Below are 18,019 nucleotides of genomic sequence, written 5' to 3'. Positions count from 1 at the left end.
TTCTGTGTTGTCACTTGTCAGTCACTACTGACACAAGAAAGAGTGGGACAACCTGGAGTACCCAAAGCGAGAATCAGATGCATATATGGAACCATCCATGTAAAAATAAGTGTGCCACCTGTCCTGTCTGTTTGCTGAACTCTGACTTTAATTCTGTATCTTTCCTATAATACCGCTTTCACACCGCACAAATAACCCGGCATATTGCGGTGTGAAAGCGCCATAGCTGAAATCCCGGGTCGCCTGACCCTGCAAGTCAACCCGGGAATAAAGCAGTTATTCTTAGGTTGAATACCGGAACAATGGTAGTGTAAACGGGCTCACCCATTCACTACAACAGGGAGAGGCGGCGTGGAGATGATCTCATCTCCCAGCGCCGCCTCCGCCCCCCGCTGCTATGGCAACCTGCCTGGCATATTGCCGGGTCGGGGAAGCCAGCAGCAACGTCCAATGCCGGATCCCACCCGGGAAGGACCCGTTTCCAATTCCCAGGTGGGATCCGGCTTTGGCGGTGTGAAAGGAGTATTAGTCATATAGGTGCATAACACTGAACCCAGATCAACCCTATAAACACTATGGATGACATTTATAATTGATTTTTTCCGGCTCTGTCCAGGGCGCTGGCTGCTGATATCATCAGAGAGACACAGGAACAGGCAATCAGCAGTGTTTTGTGAGTCCAGAGTTGGATAAACCGTGTCAGACGCTTTCACACTGCACTATGACCTGGGTCGGACCGGTGTATAACCCTGCTTTAATCCTGGGTTGAAAAGCCGGGTTGCTCGACTGGAGTTATTTCACTTTGGCGCTTTCACACTGCACCTTGACCCCGGTGACCCGTCAATAACCCGAGTTATTTTGGCAATGTGAAAGGGGTATTAGCTTGGGGGCACTGACCTGTGAGTACCCAGCAGCAAAGACAGGACTTTCTTGCAGGAACCTGGTGACTACTAGGGTGCCCATTACACTCCTCTCCCTAGTTTGCTACCAACAAAGTAGGACCCACATCTGGCTTAAGATGGGCATACACTATACAATTATTTGGCAGATCATCTGTCCAATGTGGATGGTTGGAATGAAAATCTGGTTATGTATGTATGTAAGTAGTCATTCAGAAAAAATGGTTAAATCACAGATTTACCAGTTTGTCTGAACAAAAGTTTTTGTCCATTTTTCAGTGTTTAGAAGAAAATGGTCGATTGTCATTTGCTCCCATACATATTACCAGATTTTCATTCCAATTAGCCAGATTGGACAGACGGTCCGCCAGATAGCTGTATAGTGTACAGTATGCCCAGCTTTAGCTGTTACAATCTGTATACCCAAATACAGATGATTATCAGAAAATGATTTCTAAAACATATGAAGACTATAATTATGGAGAGGAGTTTGTGACCCTACCTATCATTAATAATCGAGTGTCGGGAACAGGAAAATGAGATAAAGATATTTAAAAGTGGAAATATGAGCATATGTTACCTTGTGATTAACGGTTTTAATAATTCTTTAACATGGCACTTTTTCCAGGCTGGTAGCGAGAAGTTTCCATAATAGCCAGTCACATAAATCTGTTAGAGGCATGGTCATGTGGAAGTCAGCATGTAACATAATAACAGTTTTGTATAATCATTATGAATAAGGTTAAAATAGGATTTTAATACCTACCGGTAAATCCTTTTCTCTTAGTCCGTAGAGGATGCTGGGGATGCTTCAAGAACGATGGGATATAGATGGGATCCGCAGGAGACATGGGCACTTTAAGACTTTAAAAGGGGTGTGAACTGGCTCCTCCCTCTATGCCCCTCCTCCAGACTCCAGTTATAGGAACTGTGCACAGGAAGACGGACATTTAGAGGAAAAGGATTTATTTAAAACTAAGGTGAGATACATACCAGCTCACACCTCAAACACGCCGTACAACATGGCATTCAACAACAACGCATGCGACGGCATGACTAACATCAGCCACATACTGACTGAACTCAACACAACATGTGTGTAACTATAACCAATAACTGCAGATACAGCCCGCACTGGGACGGGCGCCCAGCATCCTCTACGGACTAAGAGAAAAAGATTTACCGGTAGGTATTAAAATCCTATTTTCTCATACGTCCTAGAGGATGCTGGGGATGCTTCAAGAACCATGGGGTTTATACCAAAGCTCTAGAACGGGCGGGAGAGTGCGGATGACTCTGCAGCACCGATTGACCAAACAAGAGGTCCTCCTCAGCCAGGGTATGAAACTTGTAAAACTTCGCAAAGGTGTTTGATCCTGACCAAGTAGCAGCTCGGCAAAGCTGTAATGCCGAGACCCCTCGGGCAGCCGCCCAGGATGAGCCCACCTTTCTGGTAGAATGGGCCTTCACTGATTTTGGTAACGGAAATCCCGCCGTAGAATGAGCTTGCTGGATCGTATTACAAATCCAGCGTGCAATAGTCTGCTTGGAAGCAGGAGCCCCAATCTTGTTGGGAACTCACAGGACAAACAGAGCCTCTGTTTTCCTAATTTGAGCCGTTCTGGCGACATATATCTTCAAAGCTCTGACCACATTGAGAGACTTCGATTCCGCCAAGGCGTCAGTAGCCACTGGCACCACAATAGGCTGGTTTACGTGAAACGATGAAACCACTTTTGGCAGAAATTGTTGACGAGTTCTCAACTCCGCTCTATCAGCATGGAAGATTAAATAGGGGCTTTTGTGAGACAAAGCCGCCAATTCAGATAACCGCCTTGCGGATGCCAAGGCCAACAACATGACAACTTACCAAGTAAGGAATTTCAACTCAACCTTATGCAAAGGTTCGAACCAATGAGATTGCAGGAACTGCAACACCACATTAAGATCCCATGGTGCCACTGGGGGCACAAAGGGAGGTTGGATGTGTAGCACACCTTTAACGAAGGTCTGAACTTCTGGAAGAGAGGCCAATTCTTTCTGAAAAAAGATTGATAAGGCCGAAATTTTTACTTTAATGGAGCCTAACTTTAGGCCCGCATCCACACCTGCTTGTAGAAAATGGACCAGCTGAAATTCCTCCGTAGGAGCATTCTTGGATTCACACCAAGACACATATTTTCTCCAAATACGGTGGTAATGCTTCGCCGTTACTTCTTTTCTAGCCTGAAGTAATGTGGGAATGACTTCACTGGGAATACCCTTTCGGGCTAGGATCTGGCGTTCAACCGCCATGCCGTCAAACGCAGCCGCGGTAAGTCCTGATATACGCACGGTCCTTGCTGTAACAGATCCTCCCGTAGAGGAAGAGGCCAGGGATCTTCTATGAGCAATTCTTGAAGATCTGGATACCAGGCCCTCCTTGGCCAGTCTGGAACAATGAGTATCGCCTGAACCCTTGTTCTTCTTATGATCTTTATCACCTTTGGAATGAGTGGGAGTGGAGGAAACACATAGACCGACTGAAACACCCACGGTGTCACCAGGGCGTCCACCGCTATTGCTTGAGGGTCCCTCGACCTGGAACAATATCTCTGAAGTTTCTTGTTGAGACGAGACGCTATCATGTCTACGTGAGGAATTCCCCAACGACTTGTCACTTCTGCAAAGACCTCTTGATGAAGACCCCACTATCTTGGATGGAGATCGTGTCTGCTGAGGAAGTCTGCTTCCCAGTTGTCCACTCCTGGAATGAAGACTGCTGACAGAGCGCTTGCATGTTTCTCAGCCCAGCGAAGAACTTTCGTGGCCTCCGCCATCGCCGCTCTGCTCTTTGTTCCACCCTGGCGGTTTACGTATGCCACTGCTGTTACGTTGTCTGACTGAATCTAGACGGGCAGACCGCAAAGAAGATGTTCCGCTTGCCGAAGGCCGTTGTAAATGGCCCTTAATTCCAGAATGTTTATGTGCAGACAAGCTTCCTGGCTTGACCATTTTTCCTGGAAATTTTTCCCCTGTGTGACTGCTCCCCAGCCTCGGAGACTTGCATCTGTGGTCACCAGGATCCAATCCTGAATCCCGAACCTGCGCCCCTCTAGGAGGTGAGAACTGTGCAGCCACCACAGGAGAGAGATTCTGGTCCTGGAAGATAGGATTATTTTCCGGTGCATGTACAGGTGAGACCCGGACCACTTGTCCAACAGGTCCCACTGAAACACTCTGGCATGGAACCTGCCAAACTGAATGGCCTTGTAGGCCGCCACTATCTTCCCCAGCAGCCGAGTGCATTGAAGAATCGACACTCTTGCCGGTTTTAGAATCTGTTTTACCATGTTCTGTATTTCCAGAGCCTTTTCCACTGGAAGAAAAACTCTCTGCAATTCTGTATCCAGAATCATACCCAAGAACGACAGTCGTGTCGTCTGAACCAACTGTGATTTTGGCAAGTTTAGGAGCCAACCATGTTGCTGCAGAATTGTCAGGGAGAGCGTAACGTTTTTCAGTAATTGCTCCTTTTATCTCGCCTTTATCAGGAGATCGTCCAAGTATGGGATAATTGTGATTCCCTGCTTGCGCAGGAGAACCAACATTTCCGCCATAACCTTGGTGAAAATCCTCGGAGCCGTGGACAGGCCAAACGGCAACGTCTGAAATTGGTAATGACAATCCTGAACAGCAAACCTCAGGTAAGCCTGATGTGGAGGATATATGGGAACGTGTAAGTAGGCATCCTGTATGTCGACCGACACCATAAAATCCCCCTCCTCCAGACTGGAGATCACTGCTCGGAGAGATTCCATCTTGAATTTCAATTTTTTCAGATAGAAATTGAGGGATTTTAGGTTCAAAATCGGTTGTGACGGGGTACCGTGACAATGACATGATTTTGACACAGCTTTAGTATTGCAGCGCATACTACCTCCCTTTCTGGAAGAGAAGCTGGCAAGGCCGATTTGAAAAATCGGTGAGGGGGCACGTCTTGAAACTCCAATTTGTACCCTTGGGCTACTATTTCTAATACCCAAGGATCCAGGGCCGAGCGAACCCAGACCTGACTGAAGAGTTGGAGTCGTGCCCCCACCGATGCGGACTCCCGCAGAGGAGCCTCAGCGTCATGCGGTGGATTTGGTAACTTGCCACAGTCTGTGACCTTTTCCCCCTTCCTCTCGTAGCAAGGAAGGAAGACCCTCGTCATTTTTTGTATTTATGGGGCCGAAAGGACTGCATCTGATAGTGGGGCGTTATCTTTTGTTGTGCAGGCACATAAGGTAGGAACGATGACTTACCCGCGGTAGCCGTAGATACCAGGTCAGTGAGGCCGTCACCAAACAAGACACTACCGTTAAACGGCAGAGACTCCATAGTCTTCTTAGAGTCAGCATCAGCATTCCATTGATGAATCCACAATGCCCTCCTAGCCGAGACTGCCATGGCATTGGCCCTTCATCCCAAAAGGCCAATATCCCTCTCAGCTTCCTTTAGATAGGCTGCAGCGTCCCTGATATGACCCAGTGTCAAAAGCACGCTATCCCTGTCCAGGGAATCTATCTCAGATGACAAGTTATCTGCCCACGTTTCAATAGCGCTACTCACCCATGCCGATGCAAAGGCAGGTCTGAGCAGCGTACCTGTAGTGACATAAATGGATTTTAGTGTATTTTCCTGCTTACAATCCGCAGGATCCTTTAGGGCTGCCTTGTCAGGAGACGGAAGCGCCACCTTTTTGGACAGCCGCGATAGAGCTTTGTCCACCGTGGGGGTTGACTCCCACTTTTCCCTGTCCCCAGATGGGAACGGATATGCCACCGGAATTCTCTTGAGAACCTGTACCTTCTTGTCAGGATTTTCCCAAGCTTTTTCAAAAAGCGCTTTCAGTTCATGAGAGGGAGGAAACGTTACCTCAGGTTTCTTACCCTTAAACATGCAGACCCTAGTATCAGGAACAGCAGGGTCTTCCGTAATAATACGTCTTTTATTGCCACAATCATGTACTGAATGCTCTTAGCCAGTTTAGGATTCAGTCTGGCATCACTATAGTCGACACTGGAATCAGAGTCCGTGTCGGTATCTGTATCCGCTATCTGGGTAAATGAACGCTTCTGTGACCCCAAGGGGGTCTGTACTTGTGATAATGCATCCTCCATGGATTTTCTCCATGTCTGGTTCTGAAACTCAGATTTATTTAATCTCTTATTCAACCGAGTCACATTTGCATTCAAAACACTCAACTTTTTACCCAATCAGCCGTCGGCGGTGCCGACGCGGTCACTCCCACAGTCTTTTCTGTCCCCCCTCCAGCCTCCTCCTGTGAAGAGCACTCAGCCTCAGACATGTCGACACACACGTACCGACACCCACAACCACACTGGGGCTATAGGGGACAGACCCACAGCAAAGCCTGTTAGAGAGACACAGAGGGAGTTTTGCCAGCTCACAACCCAGCGCCTATCCCGGTACTGAAACTATTGAAACAATGCCTCAGACCTGTTAGCGCTTTTATATTAATATAACAGCACCAAAACACTGTGCCCCCCCCCCCCCCCCCGCTTTGTACCGTTACTTGTACAGCAGTGTAGGTCAGGACCAGCGTCTCTGAAGCTCTGTGAAGAGAAAATGGCGCTGATTAGAGCTGTGAGGGCAAAGCCACGCCCCCTCGCGTTTCAGCCCCGCTATTTTTCAAATTTTTTATACTGGCGGGGGTCCGGTTTTTGTGCCCAGGCACTGTAAGCCTCTTTTGCCAGATTATTTATTGAGGATTCATGCTGCCCAGGGGGGCCCCCCTGCACCCTGTAGTGCCACTGTGTGTGTGGGAGCATGGCGCGCAGCGCGGTATCTCAAAGCCGTCACTGAAGTCTTCTGATCTTCTTCTACTCACCCGTCTTCTGACTTCTGGCTCTGCAAGGGGGGTGACGGGGTGGCTCCGGGAACGAGCATCTAGGCGTACCTAGCGATCAGACCCTCTGGAGCTAATGGTGTCCAGTAGCCTAAGAAGCAGAGCCTTGAAACTCACAGAAGTAGGTCTGCTTCTCTCCCCTCAGTCCCACAATGCAGGAGCCTGTTGCCAGCAGGTCTCCCTGAAAATAATAAGCCTAACATAAGTCTTTTTCTGAGAAACTCTGGAGAGCCTCTCAGTGTGCATCCAGTTTCACTGGGCACAGAATCTAACTGGAGTCTGGAGGAGGGGCATAGAGGGAGGAGCCAGTTCACACCCATTTAAAGTCTTAAAGTGCCCATGTCTCCTGCGGATCCAGTCTATACCCCATGGTTCTTGAAGCATCCCCAGCATCCTCTAGGACGTATGAGAAATATATTTTATTACATACTTACTACAATCTTTATTCTATGATAATGTTGACTTTGAACATTTTTGTAAGATTCAGCTATTTCTCTCTCACCGCTGTCTTTTCATTGCTCTTTCTTTGTGCTTGAGGAGCTGCAGGTGTTAAGCTGACTGCTGTAGATGCATTTCTCAGTTAGCAGCAACTTGCTGAGTGGACGACCCAGAGGCAAGCTCCCATTAGCTTTAAGCTGCCTGGTGTATTTGTTGGGTTTATTTTTACACTCCTATGTGGTTGCATTTCAAGTGATGATGACTTTTTGTTGCCACTTTCACAAACATTATCCTATTCACTTAATAGTATGGTGAAACTGGCAGAAATGTGCTATAACCTATTGCAACATTATAAATTATTGACAGCAAATGTTTTACTGCAAAACAATAGGAGGGTGTGGCTGGATTGAGCATCGCTGTTGCTTACTTGAAATCAGCAGCAATGCTCAGATATGTTAATGCAGCAGGTGGTGTCTGGTACAAATAAGACACCTCCGGCATGCATGTGTGATCCAGTATAGATCAATTGCTACACCATCGTGGCTGAGTGAACCGAGGTCACGCAGACTGGCAGCCGCAGCTCCATCGCTATGGTTGGAAACCCTTGCCTTTGCACTCCCAAAAAAAAAAGGTGACGCACCTATGTTTTGTGGAAAGCCGTAGCTGCCCCTTCCCCGTCCCCAAATGACTGCAGACTGTCAATCACTTGATGACGCAGGACCAGTACTGCACATGCGCAAAGTACCAAACATTGATAGTTTGTGCCTCTAGCCACACTTGCGTAAGGACCTGAATCAGGCTGTAATAGCAAAGCAGCACCTGGTAGCAGGATGACAAATGGTGATAAACAGCTCCATCTTCCCCCAACCTTACTATTTCATAGGCAAGGAACTCACTTTGGCTTATGGCTATGTATTTTAGACAAAATTACAACTTCTGCTACTCTAAACCGGACAATAAATAATAACTAGTGACCATCCAAAGAAAGTGGAATACATGAGTCACTTAAAATATAATAAAACACAGTATACAATAAGTTTTACATATTTATATTATGGGGAAGGAACCAATTGGTTCCAATGACTCAGAACCACAGCAGTAACATCTTCTGGACTCTGCTTAATTTACTCCACTGCTTGATCATAAGGAAAGGTCAATGAAGTGTCCTCTGTTGACCTCCTCTCCCCTCCTGCAGTTACTATTGATGGTTACCACCACAAGTCAAACAAGATAATTATTCAGGCCACTGGCATTTTCTGAATGTCAGTGGGTAACTAGCCTAAAAGACAAAGGTTTTATCATGTTTCATTACATGTCCGTGCCCAGACTTAGGAGACCTTCATAAAGGGGCAATAAAATATATAGGATTTATTTGGATTATGGGCCTAATTCAGACCTGATCGCTGCTGTTTTCGCACAGCAGCCAATCAGGTCTGAACTGTGCATGCACCGCAGTGTGACGGCACATGCCAGACAGCCATCTCAGCCCTGCGATCATCTCTGCCTGGTTGACAGGCAGAGGCGACCGCTGGGCGGAGGGGGCGGGCCGGCGGCATGTGGCCGCCATTTTAGGGGCGCAGTCCGGGCAACGCAGGCGTGCCTGGACAGTGCGGGGGCGGGCCGCAGCGGCTGCGTGAGGTCACACGCAGCCGTTGCGACCCGGACAGCGACTAGTAGCTCCCTGTTAGCGCGCAGGAGCTGCGCTGGTAGGGAGCTACTCTTCAAGTACATAAGCATCGCCGCTGTGCGATGCTTTTGCACTTGTGCGGCGGAATAGGGCCTGACATGCAGGGCGGACTAGCCCTGTGCTGGGCGTCCCCCCTGCATGTCAGGGAAGCTGATCGTAGATGTGCTAAATTTAGCACATCTACGATCAGGTCTGAATTAGGCCCCATGTTTTACGCAGTGACACAAGCAATGTGGCAGTTTCCACTGAAATTAATATTAAGAACTGAATGTTTTCCATCGTCATTCCAAAATATGTGTTGTATGTGGTTTGTACAACACAACAATCCTGGTTTAATTGCAGCAATTGCACTGGGCAACTGGTATATAAATAGGATGCGTGACTTATCCTTTAGCAACCTCAACAACACTGAGACAGCATGAATCATCAATAACTAAATTTCACTCTGGTTGCCTGGCAACTGCTTTGTCAAACTGTGGCTCATTCTACTAAGTGATGGTACACAACAGGTATCCCCGCCAACCAAACATAGTAACTACATTAGTTTGTTAATGGTGATTGTTGTCTACAACCACAAACCATTTTCTAGGGTCATTTTATCTGTTGTTTGTATGAATGTATTTATTAAAGGTGCATTGCAACTTTAGGAAAGGTATGCATAAGCTGCAGAATAAGAAAAGGAGTCATTCAATTCTGTGCTTCTGTGAAATGTTTGTTTTGTAACTATATCATATTGTTCTTCAATTTAGCCAAAGCACCTTCTAATCATATCAGTTTGTAACAAGATCATACCTGCACGTCTATAATTGGATTTAGATGAGAGGCAGCATTCGGAAAGTTTTCCACTCTGGTTAGCAGGACCCTCAATATAAGGGCCCCACTGAGAGTTGAAAATAATGTTATTATGAAACATACATCTTTGTGCCATAAACACAAAATTATCTAAATACTACTCACTTTGGCTAATGTTTTTGTGATATTGGAGGGCACAAAGTCAAGTTACCCATGTATTCTTTGTATTAAACATGACCCAGGGGAAGATGTAACAAACCTTGAAGAGAGATAAAAACGGAGAGAGATAAAGTACAAACCAATCTGCTCCTGCCATATTTCAAACAGTCTGTAAAATGGCAGTTAGAAGCTAATTGGCTGGTACTTTATCTCTCGCCACTTTATCTCTCTCCAAGGTTTGATACATCTTCCCCTGAGGCTTTTATTTAGCCATGTGATCCCATTGCTGGGTCATCTGGTAACTTCTTAAGAGTATATATTGCAAGGAGAAAAGAAGAATCTTGTTTGGGCGCACTCTTTAGTCAGAAAAAGCTGAATTGAAAGTAACAGATCGGTGCGATATTACCAGCGGTGCAAGTGTGCGGGTACGGGTGGGTACGGCGTACCCTTAAGAATTTAGCCGTGGGGCCGCCACTCCGTCCCTCCCTCCCTCTGCTGCTCACTGCCGCTGATGTGAGGGGAGGAGAGCGCAGCCTGCGCCTCTCCTGCCCCTCAGTGTCTTCGTTCAATTCAGTGCTGCCCGTGAGCCAATCAGAGCTTGCGGACCGGCAGCACCGCGAGCTTTGATTGGCTCACGGATCGGCGCTGAATTGAACTAAGACACCCGCTGGAGACTGAGGGGAAGGAGAGGTGCAGGCTGCGCTCTCCTCCCCTCACACAGACACACACAAAGGACAGCAGCAGCGGCGAGCAGCGCGCGGGGGGGGGGGGGGGGGGTGCATGTATACCTGGCACTGGGAGCATATCTGGCAATGGGGGCATATCTGGCACTGGGGGGACATGTATACCTGGCACTGGGATAATATCTGGCACTGGGGGCATATCTGGTACTGCGGGGACAAGTGTATATAGCACTGGGGGCATATCTGGCACTGGGGGGACATGTGTATCTGGCACTGGGGGCATTTCTGTTTCTGGCACTGGGGGCATATCTGGCACTGTGGGGGCATTTGTGTATCTGGCACTGGGGGGCAATGTATATCTGGCACTGGGGGGCAATGTATATTTGACACAGTGGGGGCATTTGTGTATCTGACACTGTGGGGCAATGTGTATCTGGCACTGTGAGGCAATGTATATCTGGCACTCTGAGGGCATTTGTGTATCTGGCATAGTGAGGCATTTGTGTATCTGGCATTGGGGGGCAATGTATATCTGACACAGTGGGGGCATTTGTGTATCTGGCACTGTGGGGCAATGTATATCTGGCACTGTGGGGCAACGTGTATCTGGCACTATTGGGGTCATATGTGCACTGGCGTTTCTATAATGGGTGCAGTGTGTGCTGTGCACACGGGCCCTTGAGTCCAGAGGGGGCCCCCACCGCACCCATTTTTAAAATACTCACCCCTCCGAAGTCCAGCACCGGCATCCGCAGCGCTGTTAGAACACAGTGAAAATGGCCCAGCGGCCACTTTCACGGAGTTCTGCGCATGCGCAGTAGAGAAATCTCAGGGAAAATGGCCGCCGCGCCATTTTCCCGGAGATCTGTGCATGCGCAGTAGAGTCTGAGCCCTCTAGTAGTCAGACTCTACAGCGCTCCGGGCAGAGAGGAGGGGGCCCGATGGAGGAGGCTGAACACGGGCCTTCTCCTCTCTTAAAATGCCCCTGCATATGTGTATCTGCCCCTCCCCCCATATGTGTATCACGCCCCCATTTTCATTGGCCACGCCCCATGTGGCATTTGGCCACACCCAATTTTTGGCCGGCGCGCGCACACAGTACCTGTAAGACATTTTTTCTACTTGCACCACTGGGTACTACTTGTTTTCTCAGACGTAAACTTCTTAAGAGTACTAAAATGTTGGTCTTCGTAAACACGAAACATGCTATCAGAGATGCACCCCAAAAAAATTTACATAAATATCTTTTCTGGATTCTTGACAAAATACTGCTGAAATCAAAATGGTTGAGTTTATGGACATGGTATGAGCAAAATGACTTTTGGTATGCTTGAAATAAACCAATTTTACTGGTTTTATTGTATAGTTAAAAAATATAGATCTTGAAACAATGACCTTTGGAAGCTATTTGTGCCTTCCCATTTACCTGCATATTTCTTCAGTATACTTTAGTTGGACGTTCTGACAGGTCAAATCCTCTGTACTAAGGGAGTGGCAAATCCTATCTTACTCACCAAATCACTCTCTTATTATAGCCCTTTCACACAGAGGTATTCACCCAGTAATTTGCAGAGTCAACCCGGGTCATTTTCTGGTTGACAATCCCAGGACTTCGATCCTCATTTTTACCATGGTTGAAGACCAGGCAATTTTGACCTGCGTTGACCCTTTCACGCAGGAGAAAATACTCGGGTTGATCGGCAAATTACCGGGTATAACTGCTTCATTCGGTAAATAGCTTTTCTGTGTGAAAGGGGGGTCTGGCTAAGACCGGCAAAACAAGCCGGCACTCAAATGCTGGGTAAAAGCTGGGTTTTATGTTGTTTTCTGTGTGAAAGTAGTATTACAATAAGACAGAACTGCAGAGCAATCAACAATGGCAATGTAGTCATGTTTTACAGCATCTGTGATGGCTGACACTGACAGTGTCAGTGTAAAATGGTGCTACATATAGAATGTGTATATACTGTATGTTTGTATTAGGAAATAATATGTTCTGATATATATAAGAGACAAATCTTTAAAATGATTGGGTTGCACATATTACCCCCTCCCATATAACTGCACAACGTCATGCACAGATGCATGTTATAGCTGCAGCAGCACATACATTTCATACATCCATTTCTGGCTCCCATAATGGTATATATTATACAGATGTGGTTCAGAAACCCGTGGATGTTTTTGTAGGAGCACATACATTTAAAAAAAACAACTATATTTTGTAGGATTTTTTTAAAGTACATTTAGCCACATATTCACGTTAATACACAATGTGTTATTTATTAAAATATAATATTAAACAAAATAAAAAAAAGGCTTCATTTGACTTTTTGCTATTTTGCATATGACAAGGAACCATTCCACATCCCATTTAAACATTTTACAGGTGCATCATTTAGTTCCAGAAATGTTTCCAAAGATGTAAGTCTGTATGTCATTGGCTTAACAACAGCCTAAATTGCCTGCCTGCATTTTGCCATGTGTTATAATAATACACTGTGCACAATGAGAAATATCTGCCCTGGATCACAAAAGGAAACATATAACTACAGTTGTGTTGTCTTGTGTCTCTCATCCTCTGTTCTAGCATAATTAAATACAAGCATTTCTGGGACAGTGCAAAATAAGCATTATATATTAACGTATGGTTGTAGTTACAAAAGTAGTGCAAAATCATGAAAGGCTGATGCAATTTGCACTAGAATTTCTCCCACGATGCCCCACCCATCTGCCCATCATACATTATTCAGCCCTTCTGATAACAGAAAGCAAATAAAAACCCTAATTCCTCTCTCTACTGATAAGCCTACTGATAATCAGAATCATTTGTTATGTTGATTAACCCATGCCACCCTAACTGACATACTGCAGAAAAGCTGCACTACAGAAGGAAATAGGTAGGGTCCATGCACCATGATGCCAAGACATCCCATAACTATAATATCACCAAGGCATCAAGAGATTACAATATCTGACTATTTATTTTTTTAAATCTGGGCTGCTAACCTCCGGCAATGAAAGGGTTAACCAGGGCTGTGCTAAACGGATTCTTAGTCACTGCATCCTAAAGTATTATGACGCACCGAGAGGTGCATTACAGGAAATCTTATTCATATCAAGCTGTAAACCTTTTGAGTCTTAACATAATAAATAAGACTGGTTCATCAAAATATGAGCCAAGCTTTCTGTAGAGTGATCATATATCCACCTGCCACAGAAAATAAGTCAATGTTAAAAAAAATAAAAATAAACCATAACCTGTCAAATAATAATAAAAATGATAATAGTTCTAACAAGACACTATTGTTAATGTCCCCAGCTGCCAAATCCGATCTCTTCCTTATATCTGTTAGTGAGGACGTTGGCTTTGCGGGTAAGTTTGCTGAGCACTGTGTGCAGCCCAGTCAGGTGGTAGTGGAACTGCTTCTCCAGATTCTCCTCTCCATCCGCATCCTCCAGCCTGCTAATGTCCAGAGTGGTCAGTTTGTCCTTTTTCCTGTCGTCTCCCTGCAGGATACCCCACTCAATGTCATTCCTGATGGATTTCAGCAGAATGTAGTAGCTGTGCATGTCTTTCCTTGTGAAGTAGTTGGCAGCTCCGTTGCTATTGTGGACTTCTTCCTTCACCTCCATGTCCAGAGGTACGTCCCTCAGCAAGCTGGGCACCATCACCGTTTGGTCCATGTTGTTTACCGCCCCGATGAACCTGTTCATGGCATTGAACAAGTTGTGCTTCTGGTTGTACGAGTCAGATATCTGCATCATTTTTGCAGTGTCTAGTGATGGCGATCCTGGTGATAAATCCTGAGCAGGTAAAACGCACAAGGAACAGAAAGGATCTGCTCCCAGGTATCACAATCCGTTCTTCTGAGGATGATGAAGCCCAGTGAGCTGCTTATGTCGGCATCAGCTACTCAGATCACAGGCTGTTGTTCCTGATCGCTGTGACAAGAGATTACAGTATTGCAGGCTGCTCCAACAAAGAGCTGTCACCAAGAGGGACTTCTTTCTTGCAGAAAGCAGTGGTTGCAGCAAGTCCCCTTACTTTGTCATGTAAATGAGTGGAGATGTGAGTCAGTGTTATAATATAGCCACTCCTTTATTCCCTTCCACATGCACCAGGCAACCGGCTTTCTTTGAATCTCAAGCAAAGTATATATATATAGCCAGAGAGAAAAGGTGTAGCTGGAAGTGCCACCCCTTGCAGTATAGCAGGATAAAGCCGGTTCACATATCTACATGACCGAGAGTAACACAGGATTTGGCTTCAGCTGTCTTACATAGGAAGCTCCTCCCCTCTCTCCTCTCCTCATATGCCTGCAAGACCCAGCTGCCCAGTAAGGAGATCAGGCTTGTTGCCTGGTAAACCCCCACCCCTTGCATCATGCTCATTTCTTCTTATGTAGCACAGCGATGTAACAGTGAAGCACATGTGTGTGTTCATTCTCGGGTCTGCATAATGGCACACATCCAAGTTCACTGCAAAAGCTGGAGGGACAGCAGCAAAGGCAAATACTGCAGTAGACAAAAAAGCTAATCATTTATATATTGTTTAAAGGGAAGTTTTAATGATAGATAAAACGCGCTTGGATTGGTGTTAATGTTTTCCAACAAGGCGGTGAAGGGAGTTGCCATGGAAAGGAAAAAGGACATTTTCCACAGAAAGACATAGTACACTGCAGACATTCACTGCTTCATACATCTAATGCCGGCCATACACTAGGTTGATATCGTGTACGAATACACAATATCAACGTCTTATTCGACCCATCGCATGCGCATCGTGCATATTTTGGGTGCAATTACGATGTGCGGCCCCGCATCAAATGATATGTGCTGCACATATGATCAGTCGATCCGGGTAGTGGTCCATTGCGGATCGTATGATAGATCGTAAGGTGCAAAAAAACCTTTCGATCTATCACAGGCCTGTGAGCTGGCAGGGGGTGGTGAGACGACTCACATCTAATACTGTGTGGTATGTGCCTTCTGCCTGCCCCACCACTCCAGGCTGCAATGTCCTCGCCCTCTGTAGTCCCATTCACTGTGATGACCATGTGTTTTCACAGCGCTTCACTTTTTCCACATTTCGTTATGTTACAGCCATATTCCAAAATGGAATAAATTAATTTTCCCCCTCAAAATTCTACTTACAAAACCTCATAATGACAACGTGAAATTTGCAAATTTATTAAAAATAAAAAAACGAAGAAATCACATGTACATAAGTATTCACAGCCATTGCTCAATACTTTGTTGATGCACCTTTGGCAGCAATTACAGCCTTAAGTCTTTTTGATGCCACAAGCTTGGCACACTTATCTTTGGGCAGATTCGCCCATTCCTGTTTGCAGCACCTCTCAAGCTCCATCAGGTTGGATGGGAAGCGTCGGTGCACAGCCATTTTTTCAGATCTCTCCAGAGATGTTCAATCGGATTCAAGTCTGGGCTCTGGCTGGGCCAATCAAGGACATTCAGAGTTGTCCTGAAGCCACTCCTTTGATACCTTGGATGTGTGCTTAGGGTCGTTGTCCTGCTGAAAGATGAACAGTCGCAAGGATGTCTCTGTACATTGCTGCATTCATCTTTCCCTCTATCCTGACTAGTCTCCCAGTTCCTGCCACTGAAAAACATTCCCACAGCATGAAGCTGCCACCACCATGCTTCACTGTAGGGATGGTATTGGCCTGGTGATGAGCGGTAAACAAGAAAAAGGTGGAAGGCTGCGCTAAATGAATATAATATAACAGCAGTAATACTTGATCTATTGATTGTACAATTTATTATTAAAGGTAATATCACTCATTCTTGTGATAAATATATCATAAAATGCATGCAACATAAATGAAATTTGGTAAAAACATACAATAAGGGTATAAGAAAGGGTTACCCAATTAGCCAGCAATGAAGGAAATTGGTGAATGGAAGAGTCCGTTCCAAATTATTCCCCCAGATCAATCTGAGTCCAGTATATGTAGACGTTTGGGAGGTAAGCAGTGTCCCATGTAATAGCAAATTACCGCTAGAGGAATTGGTGCTCCTGGATTTTAGATGGTGAGCTCCTCATGCAATGCGGAATGTGGAGATATCGGTCCAGTCTGCTATTTGAGTCCTCCAATTACATATGATGGTCCGGTTTTTGGATGGGATGGTTCGGTCTTCCAATTGGTAGTGTCTGGCTTTGGGTCCCTTGTACACCTGACGCGTTTCGCTGCGTTCAACTAGCAGCTTTTTCAAGGTATGGTGATGAGCGGTGCCTGGTTTCTTTCAAACATAACGCCTGGCATTCACGCCAAAGAGTTCAATCTTTGTCTCATCAAACCAGAGAATTTTGTGTCTCATGGCCTGAGAGTCCTTCAAGTGCATTTTGACAAACTCTAGGCGGACTGCCATGTGCTTTTACTAAGGAGCGGCTTCTGTCTGGCCACTCTACCATACAGACAGGGGAATAACCAACTTTAGTTGGAATAGGGCGCTATTGGGGTGCGTTTCTAAATATGAGCTGCTACCTAAAATAGGTTAGTCACACCTACAATAAATAATGGTAAACAGAAAGAGGTTGAGGCAGCGCTGATCACAAAATAGATGGATTGTCTATTAAAATACACATTTAATATATTGGATAAAAATAATACATATATAATACAATGATTAAAAATTAATTCATGAATTTACACTGCAAATGAAAAAATGGCTTCTAGTCACCACAAATAATGTATATATCACGTTACGCCTATTCCTAATATTCACACAGGACCTTTGGATTTTTGTAAATGGACGTTGTTTGATTGTTTAGGACTGACAGCGCAGTCTCAGGAACAGGGAATCTTGTTTCCACTGCTGGAGAATTGATAGTCCCAGATTTTAAATGTAAACAGGGAAGTCCTCACCATACATGCGGTGGCTCTTAGTGGAAGTCCGATCCTTTGTAGCAAATAAAGTCCAAGATGGTTCCTTGTAGGTCCCGTGATAGTTTAGGCGATGACCAGTCCTTTCAGTGGATAAGGTGACAAAGAGGCGCCCACCTGACACGTTTTGCAGCTGGCACTGCTGCTTTTTCAAAGGTGATCTGTGATCTAAACTGGCAGTGTATTTATTTAAAATGATCCTACTTACATTTCAAATGTTTAGAAGATAGTGACTTACAATAGACCAGGGGCATGTCCGGACTCTGGGTGCTGGAACGCACACTGGATGCCTTAATTTCTGGTCCATGAACCGCAATCGGTGACCTCATATTTTAGGTTTGATTCTGTCAGGATTAGGTCTACTTCCTCAACACAGGCAGTGCCACATTGCTGAAAGTCCGCGACCAGCTGCCTTTTGCTCCAGTGTCCAGGACCGCGCCACTTCACTTCCTGTGAACTGAAGGCGGGGCCACATGATCAAAGTCCGTGACTGGCAGCCTGCATTCCACAGTATATGGGTCGCGCTATATCATTTCCGGGAGGCTGGGCGGAATCGA

The 18,019-nt window shown here is 45.8% G+C and overlaps 1 protein-coding gene across 1 annotated transcript; it reads right to left on the bottom strand.

Moving 5' to 3' along the window:
- Positions 1 to 12,808: 12,808 nt before the first annotated feature.
- MID1IP1 (MID1 interacting protein 1) lies at positions 12,809 to 14,819 on the bottom strand. Its single transcript, XM_063955575.1, has one exon. It carries the CDS (start codon positions 14,317 to 14,319, stop codon positions 13,861 to 13,863), a length of 459 nt encoding a protein of 152 aa, XP_063811645.1. The 5' UTR covers positions 14,320 to 14,819; the 3' UTR covers positions 12,809 to 13,860.
- Positions 14,820 to 18,019: the final 3,200 nt, after the last annotated feature.

This window comes from Pseudophryne corroboree, chromosome 2, assembly GCF_028390025.1.
Source record: "Pseudophryne corroboree isolate aPseCor3 chromosome 2, aPseCor3.hap2, whole genome shotgun sequence".
In the NCBI taxonomy this organism is placed as follows: Eukaryota; Metazoa; Chordata; class Amphibia; order Anura; family Myobatrachidae; genus Pseudophryne; species Pseudophryne corroboree.
The sequence above is the reverse complement of the archived record's forward strand: the minus strand, read 5'-3'. Positions and strand labels throughout refer to the sequence as shown.